Source organism: Nymphalis io, chromosome 28, assembly GCF_905147045.1.
Source record: "Nymphalis io chromosome 28, ilAglIoxx1.1, whole genome shotgun sequence".
In the NCBI taxonomy this organism is placed as follows: Eukaryota; Metazoa; Arthropoda; class Insecta; order Lepidoptera; family Nymphalidae; genus Nymphalis; species Nymphalis io.
In genome coordinates, this window is record NC_065915.1 from 1,386,931 (window position 1) to 1,403,149 (window position 16,219).

General features: G+C 35.9%; 2 protein-coding genes across 36 annotated transcripts in view; one reads left to right on the forward strand and one right to left on the reverse strand.

The window, feature by feature from the left end:
* The first annotated feature begins 220 nt into the window (after positions 1 to 220).
* On the forward strand, positions 221 to 8,422 carry LOC126779276 (mucin-3A-like). Of its 2 annotated transcripts, XM_050503243.1 has the most exons (5): positions 221 to 239; positions 1,187 to 1,365; positions 1,937 to 2,540; positions 2,667 to 7,180; positions 7,392 to 8,422. In XM_050503243.1, the coding sequence occupies exons 1-5, from the start codon at positions 236 to 238 to the stop codon at positions 7,509 to 7,511; spliced, it is 5,421 nt and encodes a 1,806-aa protein (XP_050359200.1). In that variant the 5' UTR covers positions 221 to 235; the 3' UTR covers positions 7,512 to 8,422. The 2 variants fall into 2 exon arrangements, with proteins under 2 accessions (XP_050359200.1, XP_050359199.1); XM_050503242.1 differs by having other exon boundaries at positions 1,937 to 7,180.
* A 201-nt stretch (positions 8,423 to 8,623) lies between these two features.
* Positions 8,624 to 16,219, reverse strand: part of LOC126779270 (mucin-5AC-like) — a 37,234-nt gene continuing 29,638 nt past the window's right edge. For 26 of the 34 annotated variants that reach the window (XM_050503224.1, XM_050503234.1, XM_050503229.1 and 23 more), the window contains 8 exons: positions 14,980 to 16,143; positions 14,311 to 14,847; positions 13,518 to 14,177; positions 12,431 to 12,814; positions 11,654 to 12,046; positions 10,440 to 10,823; positions 9,580 to 9,873; positions 8,624 to 9,064 (listed from right to left, as the gene is read on the reverse strand). In XM_050503224.1, coding sequence (XP_050359181.1) covers positions 9,017 to 9,064; positions 9,580 to 9,873; positions 10,440 to 10,823; positions 11,654 to 12,046; positions 12,431 to 12,814; positions 13,518 to 14,177; positions 14,311 to 14,847; positions 14,980 to 16,143 — 3,864 coding nt within the window. In that variant the 3' untranslated portion in view covers positions 8,624 to 9,016. The remainder of the gene's footprint in view (positions 9,065 to 9,579; positions 9,874 to 10,439; positions 10,824 to 11,653; positions 12,047 to 12,430; positions 12,815 to 13,517; positions 14,178 to 14,310; positions 14,848 to 14,979; positions 16,144 to 16,219) is intronic. The other 8 variants (XM_050503203.1, XM_050503202.1, XM_050503201.1 and 5 more) reach the window with 8 other exon arrangements.

Here is a 16,219-nt window from a genome sequence, read left to right on the forward strand (position 1 = left end):
GCATCAGTTGTTTTTTAAAATATATGTCACATGTACGAACAAGCAAGACATTAATTTATGCACACCTGTTAACAAAAAGTTCGTATATGACTTTTCAGTGTGCAATAAGGTCGAAAGTCATCTGTATCGAATAATTTGTTTATCAGTAATTAGAATCGATTTTTTCGGTTATTATAATATATGGCAATTAGTCTTTAGAGTCTTTCATTAGTCAGTGAGTACGCTTGAGGCTGTTATGGGTAAATTTTTGATTTGTATTATAATTAAACCATTTATATTTTATTAAAATCACTTATATTTTCATATAATTAAAGTGGACATATTTTTGGCTGTATGACGTCATATAAATTAAATATGGCGGACGTATCTCTGGATAATTTTTACAATAAGCTTTGTTTTTTTTTTTAAATATCAAAATGATAAATAAATCAACAATTTATGAACTTAAAATAAAAATAATTTATATCAATTAGTAGTAGTATAATATTTAAACTAAATGTAATGGAAAGAACTAGATAGAGTGAACATAGAAAGAGATGGAAATATTTATATTCTATCAAACCTTAGAACTTGAGAATCAACAAAACCATCTTAAAGTGTTATATAATTATTATTATATTAAATATTTATATATATAATATATTTTTAAATTATCTCTGTATATACGTGTTGTCGGTGCCTTTTATGTCTCTTTTATTACGATAAAGTTAAATTTGATGTGCCCTGTTTAATGTCCCCTTAACATTGGTACGTTTATTATATTTAAGCAGTACATATAGTTTTACCAAATATTCATGGCAAAAATCGAATATGTGGACTTTTGTAATGATTAATCAATTTTTTCAGGAATATAAAATTGCTAAATATATACATTTTTTAATAGAATAGGTAGGTGGACGAGCATAAGGCCACCTGATGGTAAGTGGTCACCAACGCCCATAGACATTGGTATCGTAAGAAATGTTTACCATGGCTTACATTGCAAATGCGCCACCAACCTTAGGAAATAAGATGTTATACCCCTTGTACCTGTAATTATACTGGCTCACTCATACTTCATATCGGAACACAACAATACCAAATACTACTGTTTTGCGGTAGAATATCTGACGAGTGGGTGGTACCTATCTACGAGCTTGCACAAAGCCCTACCACCAATATCTATCCCTATATTTATTTATTACAGAGCACATACGAGTCCTGCTCCTACTATGTATCACAACGGTTTTGGGTAACCCCTGCATAAACTGGACATTGAACTCCATGCCATACCCAAATGATTGCCAGAGCTACATAGTATGTTGGATGTCGAAACCTTATGTACGAGCGTGTCCGAACAACTTATACTATGACGTGAAATCAAATGTAAGTTAATCATATGCATGAATTTATTTTCGAAGAATTCGTGAGAAACAAGTTTTCTTTTTATCTCTGGAAAATCTCCTTTATGAGTTTCCCCCCCATTAAATAAGTGTTTATGGGACTTGCCGGCGCTGAGTGTGTCAGAATACTCACTCAGAAGCCAGCGATACACAATCCGTCTCTTGGGATGCGTCTCGTGATCGTTTGCGCATGCTATTATGATGCTCCAGTGATTGGCCCGCATACGCGGCCTAGAGAGTTGCCGGCGTACACAGGACTCCCCCTAGCCCCGCTGACCCTTATGGTGGAATGGGTCAGTGAAGGCACTTTTCTCAGAACGTCTTGCGCTCCCATTCCGCGATCTCCTTCTGCGACATAACGAATGCCCCAGCAATTTTAACATAACTCTTAACCGATGATTGCAATTTTCCAGGTGCTTCATTTGTGTTTATAATTAATCTCGTGCACGGTAGTAAAGGAAAATATCGCGAGTAAATAATAATAATAATATATGAAAAACGTACGTACATATGTAAAGCATATTATTTATAAGATTTTTTTTCTATGATTTCAGAATTGCCAGCCATTGGTAGCAACTATGTGTTGTAATGTATCATTCCCATTCGAAAAACAAGTGCTTAACCTACCTCCAGCCCCAGGTGATGTCGGCGTACAAACAAAGAGGCCTAAACGTCCATTCACAAGACGCATCTTACCACCTCTTACATCAAGTGTTCATACGACCCTCTCGACTACGACTACTCAAGAAACATCAACAAAATTATCACCAATAACTGCAACAATGATAACGGAAAATCTATCAACTGGTGAAGATATATCACAACAAACGACAACTAGATCATCTGTAACTATATCAAGTACTCCCGCAACAACAATATATTACCCGTTGTCTACTCAAAATTTTACGAATACAGCCACGACAGATCACGAAACAGAATCAATTTTCTCAACAGCAATACCTACTAAAGCGACTCAATATCAACCAACATCAACTTCACAACAAGAAATCACTAAATTATCATCACCAACAGAAGCAACGACATGGCAAACGAAATTTGATTTAACGACATTATTAAATACAGAAACGACTCTAATACCATCTGTCGCAACAACATTACGTGAAAAGACAACACAAAAATTTAGTACAACAGAAACAGGTACAACGGCCACTAGTACTGCAATAAAACGTAACGAAACTAGTACTGAATCCTTGACCAGTAAAGTGCCTTTATTAAGTACGACTGAATCAACATTTTCATCTACTACTGATTCTCTGTTTACAGTGACTTCTGTTACTGATCTGTCCACATTAAGTAGTGATACAACAAACATACCAAGTACGAAAGAAACACCTGCAGTATCAACTGAACAAACATCTAGGATCAATCCATCAACAATATTAATCACTACTTCACCAACAGAGTATATGACAAGCAGTCACTCTGTAACAGCTACTGTTCCGGAAATATCAACAATATTAAATTCTAGTGAGATGGATATATATGAAGTAACTACGGAAAATACTATACCATTTACAATAAGTCAACCAACAACAACCCCAGCTAGTAATTTGAATACAAAAACTGACACAACTCCATCTATTACTTTACCAACTTTAAAGACAAGTACAGGAATATATTCTACTACTCAAGTAACTGAGGAAATCAATACAAATAAAATAACAACTGTATATACAACACCTTCCACAGCAGCACCGACAATGATAACTATAAGATCAACGACAGAACTACCAAACACTACTAGTAAAGAAACTGATAAAACCGTAACAGAAACACACATGACAACTACCGACATGCCATCATCAAAGTATACTACAGATTTAAATTTAACATCAACACCCGTAACAACATCATTACCTTCTGAAACAACAGTCAATGAATCACAAACTACTACAAACACATATTCAACAGCAGAAGAAACATCAACGGAAACAGGTGAAACGAGTACATCAAGTTCCTCGACTGAAGCTTCAACTATCGCAATAGCAGAGAATTCAAGTACAAATACAATACAAGAAACCAGTACATTTGAATCTCCTTCAACAGCAAGCATTAATACTGATATTTCAACAACTATAAGCCCTATAACAAAGACCACGGAGCTGCTTATAACTGAATCTACTACAATACCACAAACCACAATATCTGAAAATATATCTGTTACAACCACAGAACCAAATGGTACATCAATAACTTTTTCAACTTCACTTCCAACGTCAACATCAGCTGTGACATCTGAGCCGCTCATAACAAGCACAGAACATTCGACCGATGTCCCAATAATTACTAAACAAACTTTACCATCTTTATCTACAAAACTCTCTACAAAATCGGAATTTATAACTACTACATCAAGTGAATCAGATAAAACTACATTATCTATTAAATCTACGTTACCATCATTATCAACAAAAGTCACGCCTGAATTAGCAACTACAGTACCAGAATTAATTTCTACATCAACAATACTGCCAACGACAGATAAACTATCAAGTACAACTGAGCCTGTGACGCTTACGCCATATACAGATAAATTTTCATCCCAAGCAACAACATTTACTGGTAGTCCTATAATTACTTTATTGACGGAAGCAACACAGCCTGATAATAAATTGACATCGACTGTACAGCCCTTGCCGCCTGTAACTTCTACTGAAGCTACCTCAGAAATTACATCAGGTCTGTCAACTACAGATAAGGAACCAATGACAACAGAAGCAGGTCAATCAACAGCACATATGTCAACTGTTGTGTCATCTGAACCAACACAACATACTACAGTTTTAATACCATCATCAACATTATTAACAACTCCAACAGATGCTACAATTACAGAAACAGTCCCATCGACAGCCGGAAGTACATCTTCAGAATCTAGTGCAAATATTAGCACAAAGTTAACAACGGCTTTGCCTGTGTCACCAGAATCCACACAACATATTTCAACTGAAACTCAATCTGTTCCCAGTATTACTGCTACTACTATTAGTGCAACAACATCTGACATAGTAAGTACTATTTCAACAACAAGGGACTTAATTACAACGGCAACTGAACAAATAATAACGACCATGGCCTCGAGTGCAACTAGTGATAATACGTCACCTTCGGCTTCAACAGAGAAATCAGGAGTAACTCTGACAACTTCTGATGCAAATCCTATAACAGCCACCATGCCTTCAAATGAAATTGAGCCGACAGATACTACATGGTCAACAAAAGATTTTACATTAACAACACGGTTAATACTACCATCGATACCTTCTCCACTGCCATATTTGACAACTAAGCAAGAGAAATTAATAACAACACCAGCCACAATAAAAACAGATCTCGATGGAGCAGCGACAACTCCTTCTTCGGTAAAAGTATCAACTAACACAACGCCTTTATCAACTATTACACCTTTTGTTACCAAGCAAACTGATATACCTATTATACCATCTAGTACAATATTGCCTCAAACTGAAGCTAGTGTTAGCACGTCATATTCTGCTTCAACTACAATAAAAACTGAAACAATATCTGATGGACAAACATCGACATTTACGATCTCTGACTCCACGACGTCAATCGAAAAAATGAACACTACTTCAAATCCTCATACTACAATCTCATTTACAACAGAACAAGAAACATCTACAATAAAAAGTGAATTGAGTACCCCTGATTCCTCAGCTGCAACTTCAACTGCTGCAATAACAGAAGAACCTAGTACAAATACAATACAAGAAACTAGTACATTTGCATATCCAACGACAGCAAGTATTGATATCAGTACATCAACTATAAGCCCTGTAACAAAGATAACAGAGTCTACGACTGGATCTACTACAGTGCAACAAACAACAGACACTGAAGATATCGATGTACCTGGCACAACATTTCAACCACATGAGACAACAATGAACATTTCAACTTCACTTCCAACATCAGCTATAACATCTGAGCCGCTGATAATAAGCACACAACATTCGACCGATGTTCCAATAATTACTAAACAAACTTTACCATCTTTATCTACAAAATCCTCAACAACATCGGAATCTGTACCATCAACATCAGCGACTAGTACACCTAAATCTCTAACAACAGAAAACGTTGAAATTGATGATTCAACAACTATAAGCCCTATAACAAAGACAACGGAGCTGCTTATAACTGAATCTTCTAAATTGCCACAAACCACTGTAACTGAAGATATATCTGGCACAACAGCACAACCTCATGAAACAACAATGACTTTTTCAACATCACTTCCTACGTCAGCATCAGCTGTAACATCTGAGCCGCTCATAACAAGCACCGAACATTCGACCGATGTCCCAATAATTACTAAACAAACTTTACCATCTTTATCTACAAAACTCTCTACAACATCGGAATCTGTAACTATAACATCAAGTGAATCTGATGAAACTACACTATCTATTAAATCTACATTACCATCATTAACAACAAAAGTCACGCCTGATTTAGCAACTACAGTACCAGAATTAATTTCTAAATCAACGATACTGCCAACGACAGATAAAGTAACAAGTACATCTGAGCCTGTGACGCTTACGTCATATACTGATAAATTTTCATCCCAAACAACAACATTTACTGGTAGTCCTATAATTACTTTATTAACGGAAGCAACACAGCCTGATAATAAATTGACATCGACTGTACAGCCCTTGCCGCCTGTAACTTCTACTGAAGCTACCTCAGAAACTATACCAGATCTGCCAACTACAGATAAGGAACCAACGACAGAAATAGATCAATCTACAGCACATGTGTCAACTGATGTGTCATCTGAACCAACAAAACCTAGTACATTATTAACAACAGCAACTGATTCTTCAATTACATTAACGGACTCAACGACATCCCATCACTCAATTATTACAACTCCACAGCCTAGATCAACTATAAACACAGAGTTAACAACATCTTTGCCTGATACATCACAACCCACACAACATACTACATCTGAAACACAAACTATTCCCAGTATTACTACTACTACTGTAGCAACATCTGATATTACCACTACGTCACCAAAGAGAAATGATATCACAACTACTATATCAGATACTACAAGCAATCAATCAGTAAGTCACATAACAACAACATCTAAACTTTTGCCAACGGATTCAGAAAAAACAGATACTGACTTAATCACGACATCAACTAAACTTATGACGACCACTTTATCGAGTGCAACTAGTTCACCTTTAGTTTCTTCAATTGAACCAGAAGTAACTTTGATAAGTACGACTACCAACGAACCGACAGCGAATGAACTGACGACAAAAGAAACAATAATAGAGTCTACATTAACAACACTTAGTTCCACTGCAACGATTTCTGAGTCTACTTCGACTACGGTATTTTCTGGTTTCACACTACCATCTTTCCCCAATAAGTCTTCAGTCTCACCTACAGAAAAATCAAATAAAATTGAATTACCTACTCCTCTGACAAAAAGAACCACAACAGATCATTCGACACGTTTAACATTACCAACAATGTTACCGGGAGTTAAAACAACAACTTCGATCACAAGACCTTCGTTACCCCCGATACCACCAACCGAATCACCTTGCGAATACTATGGAAAAGCTCAACAAGAAGCTCTTAAGCGTCAACCGCTACCTTTGTGTAGAGAAAGCGATGACTACCAATACCCAGATTTTCACAACTGCAGCACCTACTACAAGTGTTCCAGAGGAACCATGTCAAGACTCGATTGTCTTCCTAACCAAGAATTCAGCCCTCGAGCACTTGTGAGTATAAAACATTATTCATAATTAATGCACCTTTTAAAGCCAATTTGATGTAACAGATAGATTGCTATTGTGCTTGCGCACAAACTTGTGTTCTATAAAATCTTCTGAGCAATTAGCTATTGGTTTTGCCCCTTCGATAACGGCCGTGACCAAAATCGGTCAGGATGACATGATCAGCTTTATTATCTAAATCATTTTATTATTTCAGAGATGCATGCCTGTGTCAAAAGCGAAATGTCAAAAGCACATATCATTGAATGAGCAGAAAGTCTTTTTAGATTATTTCGTGCTCTTCAACAACGCAATGAAAAGCTACGAAAGCAAATGAAACAAATAAAACGAAACGGAATTTAAAAATAAACTAATTAATTTATTGAACGAAGCGGTCGCCATGTTAAAAAAAATTGCTTTATATAATTGTTACAATAATATGTGAAATATTTATGTATATTTAAAACGGATTTTTATGGATTATTGAAGAAATTATCCGTGAAATCAAAATAAAATACATTTTTTTTATAATAAAATATAAAAAAATATAGTGTTTGTCATGATATAATTATTATAAAATTTTAAAAAATATTTTTATAATGCTATTGTATCAAAAAAACAATAAAAATTGAAATAAATGTATCTTATTTTAATTAATACATGCAATCTGATAACCAATAATATATCTGAAGGCCTTTTTGCGTGCCGTGGTTAGGAACTACAATACAACGGGAACCATTTTTTCCAACAAACAACCTTGAGTGCTATTTCATTTCATCAGGGTCAATTCTACAAACGAATTGTTACCCAATCGGAATCGAATCGAAACGTTATTTGCTGTTGGGTCATTTTTTATATTCTACTAACACAACGATCCATTTGCGATTCAGTCGATGTTGGATCGTAAGCATTATAGATTATGAGAATTGTCTCCAAGTTACAATTTGACTGACATCTCGTTTTGAGAAATAGAATCGATAACGTTTCCAAACCGTTATAAATAAGTAGAATTGAAAGATCTTCAGTAATTACAGACACGAGTATTGACTAGGTCCAAAAACATGGGATCACGTTATTAATCCCAGTTTAGTGGCCTAGTCGGCCTAAATAAAGTTATAATGTTAGAACGATTTACATTATTTGAAAATGATTATCAATATGCAACCTAGACAGGCGGTCTACAGACACCATTCAGCTTTACTTAATTATTTTCAACTCTATAAGCATATTCATGCCTACATCTGTTTTTATTTCATTCCTACAGAAACAGTTTTAAGGTAATGTGTCTATATTCAATTTTGGCGTTATAAATAAAACATATATTAAAATTGTAAAAAATAATTTATTTAATAAAAACTTTATTTATTTTCAACTGACTAAATCTGTTTCATTTATGTTACTTTTTATAAAAATGAAAATAAATATATATAATAAATAATTCACACAGCCTTTATTAATACTCGAAGTTTTCTAATAATACCTACTCTTTTTATAATTAGTTTGCAATGGTTATATTACGGAATTATTATTATCAAAACTATTAAAAAAAAAATTAATATTGACTATTTTTATAAACAATGGTGACATTTACCCGCCAAAATGTATCTTGTCAATGTTATGATTATTTAACTGACGCGTTCAATATTGTAAAAATTCAACGGTTTAAATTTATTTTAATTTTGCAGTATAATAAGCAAGTTAACAATATGATTTCGTAACATAAAATCTTTTACCATTGCAAAATTATAATATTATAAATGTAACATGACATTTCTCGTTATTTTTTATCTGTATTTATTTTAAGGCCGTATATCGATTGTCCGTTTGCAACGCCAGTTTTTTTTACGATTTCGATGCAGTGCAGCCATGATCTGATATAATGACGCAATCCTGAAAAAAAAAAGATATTTATATACAACTTGTTATTTTAATGTATAGATATTAACCTGAACAAATTTTATTTTTATAATAATAATAATATCCTGGGACACTTTTTCACACACGGCCATCTGATCCCAAATTAAGCTTATACAAAGCTTGTGCTATGGAAACCAGACACTGATATACTACATATACTACTTTTCTTTTGTAAATACATACTTATATAGATAATTACACCCAGACTCAGGACAAACAGATATATTCATGCACACAAATGTCTGTCCTGGGTGGGAATCCAACCTATAACCTTCGGCGTGAAAGGCAAGTATCTACCAACCACGCCAGCCGGCTCGTCGTATATATTATTTGATTGTGTATATCTATCATGTCTAGAATAGATACAAAAACTAACTTTAAGAAACAATGGGAATAATATTGTCACACTTGCTTAAACTTTACACTATACTAAAATGCAATCAATATATAAAGATATCAAGGCTTCAATGACTGAAAGTCGTACTTACCTTTACGACAGGATCGAATTCAAATCCTGCACTGCAATACAGCGGTATAGATATACCAGCGGTGCACATGTAGAACTTATTGCAATTCTCAGGATCTGGGACATTTCCAAACACCCCCGGGGGACAAATGGCCGTTGTTGTTTGTGTGTCCTCTGATGTAATTTCAACATTTTGTGTCGTCTGAAGGTTTTCTTTCATTTTGTTGTCCGTTGTTACCTCATAACCTTCGGTTCGATCTTCTGACGTTAAGCCTCTCGACGCGAAACATCCATTTTCAGATATTATAACGCATTGCTGGAATTAAAACATTAAATGTTTAATCGACTTGTTTAAATAATTCATTTAAATAACAATAGCAAACAAGTTTATTTGTAATTATTGAAAATGAAACGTTCAAATATATTCTGAATATAGAAATTACTTGCAAATTATGATAACATTGCAAGAAATATTGTAAGCTTGGTAGGGTAAGTACCAGTGTCTCGTCACGGTAGCATGCGCAATCGATCACATGGTGCTCCCTGTTAAGACGGAAAGGGTACCGCTGGTTTTTTAGTGGGTATTCCGACGTTCGGGGCGCACTCGGCGCCTTGGACACCGGCGTGCCCCGCATACCCCCCACTGTTCCCGTGGGGGAAAAGCGTAATGCGTTTTTCCAGCGTTAAAAAAAAGTACCAGTGTCTGGATAGGTACCACCCACTCATTATATATTATACCGCCAAACCGTAATACAATTAGTATAATTTTTGTGTTACAGTCGTAATGCTAAGTTAGGCAAGTTAAATAACAAAGTAACTAGTATACGGTACATAACCCTGTAGGTCGCAATCACCATTAAAATAATAAAAAAAGAAACTTACTTGGTCTTTCGGATCGAATTCAAATCCTTTACCACAGTATAATGGTATGGCCGTACCAGCGGTACACATGTAGAACTTGTCACACCTGTCAGGATCTGGTACATTACCGAAGACACCTGGAGGGCAAATACTAGCGGTTGTTACTTCGATTGGTGAGGCAGTCGTTTCTAAACCTGTTCCGTCGTCTTCTGGTGCTGTTTCATCTGAAGTATCTGTAGTGGGTTTGTCATTGTCACCAATAATTAAATCAGAGATTGTTGTTGATATATCTGCATCTGTTGTAACTTCTGGTTGCTGTGTCGCTTGTTCTGTTGTTTGTGATTCTGTGGGAGTCCATAGACCTTTAGATGCATAACAGCCATCTTCTGTTATAGGCACACAGCTCTAAAAAAATATTACACATTTATTATAAAGAAACAGAGTAAATCTTTTTCTCTTATTAGAGTTTACAATTGGTAGTTATATTATTTATACCTTGGCAGAGTATAAAACTGTTAACATCTTCAATTGAACTAAAATCCATAACAATTTAATCAATATAATAAATGGTTATTTTGTAATTAATAAATGATTTAAAATACTTTTTTTCACTTTTATCTCTGTTGATTGCATTGGCCTTTTGTTAAATCTTCAAGTATTATAAGCAAATGGGTCTGGATCGAACTTACTGCATTTAACCTCATTATCTATCTATATCCAAATAACAGTGGTATTTATAACAAAATTAAGGTTTTTTTATGTTGTAGGCAGGCGGACGAGCAAATGGGCCACCTGATGGTAAGTGGTCACAAACGCCCATAGACATTGGCGATGTAAGAAATAATAACCAATGACATCACCACCGCCAAAGCGCCACCAACCTTGGGAACGAAAATGTTATGTCCCTTGTGCTTGTTTTCCTTCAAACCGGAATGCAACGATACTAAGTACTGCTGTTTAGCGATAGAATGTCTGATGCGTGGGTGGACCCAGACGGGCCTGCACAAAGCCCTTCCACCGGTAAAAGATATGAGGATTAAATTGCAATAATGCTGTCTAATTTATTAACAGGTAAATAAGGCTAAGTAATTATAGGGATAAGGCAATTTTGTTTCAAAACCCCTAACTCTTCGTACTAAGTATTACAGTTAATTTGTCGGTAAGATTATATTTCGCGATCACGAGGTAATAGCTTTTAGTGAAATGAAATATATTTATATAATGTTAAAAAATACCTGAGTGTTTATATCGAATTCAAATCCAGCGCCACAATAGAGTGCAATGGGGTGACCAACGGTGCAATGGAAGAACCTGTCGCATCTCTCTGGGTCAGGAACAATGCCAGAGAAATTGGGTGGGCATACGTTTATCGTGGTGGTTTCAATAAGCTCTGTTGTTATTTGACCATCTTCTCCTGTCGTTGGTATTAAAACAGACGTTGTTTCTTGGTCACCAGGCTTATTATTGTCAATCGTAGAACTATCGGTAATGTCTTTCTCTTCTGCTGTGCGTTCTGCGTCTTCGTTTATTGTGGACTGAACAGAGGTATCAGTGTGATCGTTCGATTCGGTCGGTGTCCACATGCCCTTAGAAGCGAAACATCCATTTTCAGATATCACAACGCATTGCTGAAATTGATCAATGTTATAAATATTAATATTAATAGAAAGTGGTGGGCACCGATTGAATGCGGAAGGTGGAGGACCATGAGCTTTGGCGCACCTTAGGAGAGGTCTATGTGCAGCAGTGGACAATGATTGGCTGTTGTTAATATAAATACTAGTAACAATACATATTTTTAAACAAATAAGATTTAACAAATCATTATTTACTATAATAGACGCTTAAATTTGTTAATTGACAAAAACTACCCAAGTCATTATACTACTGCTGATAATCATTTATATATTTAAACGGTATATAACTACTAATATGGAAAAGAAAAAAAAAAGTTAAATTTGTCATATTGTCATAATTTCAATTTCAAAGCATTAAATGAAATGATTTCATACCCCCAAACTTGAATCAAATTCATAGCCCTTGCTGCATGGCAATAGCGTTGGTACTCCGGCCATACACATATAATAAACGTCACAAAGTTCAGGGTGTGGAACATTTCCGAATACTCCTGGAGGGCACAAATTGGCTGGAGTTGTAACAGCAGGTAGTGTAGTTGTACCAAGCTCTTCTGTTGTTATTTCAATAGGTTCTGCAGTAGTAACTTCACCTTCAGTAAGATCAGTTGTGCTCAATTTATCATCAAGCGTCGTTTCCTCTGTTGCTGCCTGTGATACTTCTGTTGTTACGTATGACGAATCTGTTGTTGAATGCGATTCTGTAGGGGTCCACATACCCTTAGATGCGAAACAGCCGTTTTCTGATATCACAACACATTGCTGAAAAAAAAATCCAAATACTTTAAATAAACAAACATTTTTGGAAATTAAAGGAGTATTCCAAACATTTAAATTATAAAGCATGTCAATATATAAAACTATTATATAAATGTAAAAGAGTAAATTGACATTCAACGAAAAATCTTTTAAGGGCACTATTACGTAATAAACAAAAAAAAAACTTAAATAAGGCAAATAATAATCACTTGATTTATTTTCTATACCAGGTTTTTATAACGTAATTTTACGTTCATTAAACGCGCGACAAACGGTACATTTTTGCTGATAAAGGATATTTTACACAATTACTGAAATACTTGTAGTTCTAATAAACCCTTAAACAAACACAAATAATTCTAAATTTAAAGGAAAAATGTAAAAGAATAACGTATGCTCAAAAAAGGGAGAGGAGGCCTTTAGCCCAGCAGTGGGACATTCATAGGCTGTTACGGTAATGTCTCACGATTTACTCGTACATTTAATGATAAACGGTACTTTTATTAGTCGTTCATTGCAATTATCCATTAAAACTTAGAATTACTAATTATTTTATATCAGAACTAAATCATAATTGTGACTGTACGTATACAAACACTTCTACAAGAAAATTATCTATTGGAAACATATTATTAATATAATAATACAAAAGTAAAACAAAAGTAAACATAGCCGACGATTATCGATCATAATAATATTAACTCACCCCAGCTGTTGAATCAAATTCGTAGCCTTCGGTGCAAGGTAAAAGTGTTGGAATTCCGGCCATACACATATAATATACATCACAAAGTTCTGGATGTGGAATATTTCCAAACACTCCAGGCGGACATATACTGGGTGGTGTTGTTGTTTCCGTTACGACAGTAGTACCAGACTCTCTAGTTGTTGTTTCCAAAGAGTCTACAGTGGTATCAGACGCTCCCGTTGTTGTTTCAACAGCTTCAACAGTGGTGCCAGATCCTGCAGTGGTTGTTTCTATAGAGTCATCAGTGGTACCAGTGACTCCTATTGTAGTGTCGTCAGAAACTACAGTGGTACCAGTCGCACCTGTAGTTGTATCAATAGAGTCTACAGTGGTACCAGTCACTCCCGTGGTTGTATCAATAGAGTCTACAGTGTTACCAGTCGCTCCCGTGGTTGTATCAATAGAGTCTACAGTGGTACCAGTTGCTCCTGTAGTTGTTTCGATAGAGTCGTCGGTAGTACCAGACCCTCCAGTGGTTGTTTCAATAGAGTCTTTAGTTGTTGTTTGTGATATATCTGTTGTCATGTGTGACGATTCCGTTGTTGTTGGATGTTGTTCTGTGGGGGTCCACATACCCTTAGATGCGAAACAGCCATTTTCAGATATCACAACACATTGCTACAAAAAAAAACATTTTCATTTGAACGAAATTTATTTATTATATTTGCAGATTTTAATTCATAAAATATATTGATATAAATGAGATAAAATAGTTTATTAGTTGCCAACTAAATTAAAATATACTACTTACCCCAACTGTTGGATCAAATTCGTAGCCTTCGGTGCAAGGTAAAAGTGTTGGCATTCCGGCAATACACATATAATATACATCACAAAGTTCTGGATGTGGAACATTTCCAAATACTCCAGGCGGACATATACTGGGTGGTGTTGTTGTTTCCATAGAGTCTGCAGTGGTATCAGACGCTCCCGTTGTTGTTTCAACAGCGTCTACAGTGGTGTCAGAGCCTGCAGTTGTTGTTTCCATAGAATCGTCAGTGGTACCAGTGATTCCTATTGTAGTGTCGTCAGAACCTACAGTGGTACCAGTTGCACCTGTGGTTGTATCAATAGAGTCTACAGTGGTACCAGTTGCTCCTGTAGTTGTTTCCATAGAGTCGTCGGTAGTACCAGACCCTCCAGTGGTTGTTTCAATAGAGTCTTTAGTTGTTGTTTGTGATATATCTGTTGTTATGTGTGACGATTCCGTTGTTGTTGGATGTTGTTCTGTGGGGGTCCACATACCCTTAGATGCGAAACAGCCATTTTCAGATATCACAACACATTGCTACAAAAAAAAACATTTTCATTTGAACGAAATTTATTTATTATATTGCAGATTTTAATTCATAAAATATATTGATATAAATGAGATAAAATAGTTTAATAGTTGCCAACTAAATTAAAATATACTACTTACCCCAACTGTTGGATCAAATTCGTAGCCTTCGGTGCAAGGTAAAAGTGTTGGCATTCCGGCAATACACATATAATATACATCACAAAGTTCTGGATGTGGAACATTTCCAAATACTCCAGGCGGACATATACTGGGTGGTGTTGTTGTTTCCAATACAACAGTGGTACCAGTCACTCCCGTCGTTGATTCAATAGAGTCTACAGTGGTACCAGTTACTCCCGTCGTTGATTCAATAGAGTCTACAGTGGTACCAGTCGCTCCCGTGGTTGTATAAATAGAGTCCACAGTGGTACCAGTTACACCTGTGGTTGTTTCATCGGAGTCTACAGTGTTACCAGTCGCTCCTGTGGTTGTATCAATAGAGTCTACAGTGGTACCAGTCACTCCCGTCGTTGATTCAATAGAGTCTACAGTGGTACCAGTCACTCCTGTGGTTGTTTCATCGGAGTCTACAGTGGTACCAGCCACTCCCGTCGTTGATTCAATAGAGTCTACAGTGGTACCAGTCACTCCTGTGGTTGTTTCATCGGAGTCTACAGTGGTACCAGTTACACCTGTAGTTGTATCAATAGAGTCTACAGTGGTACCAGTAACTCCTGTGGTTGTTTCAACGGAGTCTACAGTGGTACCAGTCACTCCTGTGGTTGTTTCAACGGAGTCTGGAGTGGTACCAGTCGCTCCCGTGGTTGTAACAATTGAGTCTACAGTGGTCCCAGTCGCTCCAGAGGTTGTATCAATAGAATCTACAGTGGTACCAGTTATTCCTGTGGTTGTTTCAACGGAGTCTACAGTGGTACCAGTCACTCCTGTGGTTGTATCAATAGAGTCTACAGTGGTACCAGTCACTCCTGTGGTTGTATCAATAGAGTCTACAGTGGTACCAGTTACACCTGTGGTTGTTTCAACAGAATCTACAGTAGTTCCGGAAGTAGTAGATTCTTCTGTAGATGGTTTTGTAGTTAATATCACAGTCGTTGAATCGCTGTCTGTCGTTGTTTCTTTAGGAGTTTCAGACGTGCCTTCAGTCGGTTGTTCAGTGGATTCTGTTGTACTACCGTAGTGGTCTGTTGTAATTGTCGTTTCTGTTGTTGACTGGTCTGGTACTGTTGGAGTCCATTTACCTTGCGAAGCGAAACAACCATTTTCTGATATTTCAACGCAAACCTAAAATATAAACAATATCAAAAGTAAAAAAAACATCAAGAAACTATCCCTAGCACTAATTTTCTTAATAATAATT

What these genes read in the sequence shown, in the direction of transcription:
- LOC126779276 (XM_050503242.1), top strand. An exon ending in ACTATGACGTGAAATCAAAT is followed by an intron (nt 1,366 to 1,936) that starts GTAAGTTAATCA and finishes CTATGATTTCAG; the next exon opens with AATTGCCAGCCATTGGTAGC. An exon ending in AATTCAGCCCTCGAGCACTT is followed by an intron (nt 7,181 to 7,391) that starts GTGAGTATAAAA and finishes TTATTATTTCAG; the next exon opens with AGATGCATGCCTGTGTCAAA.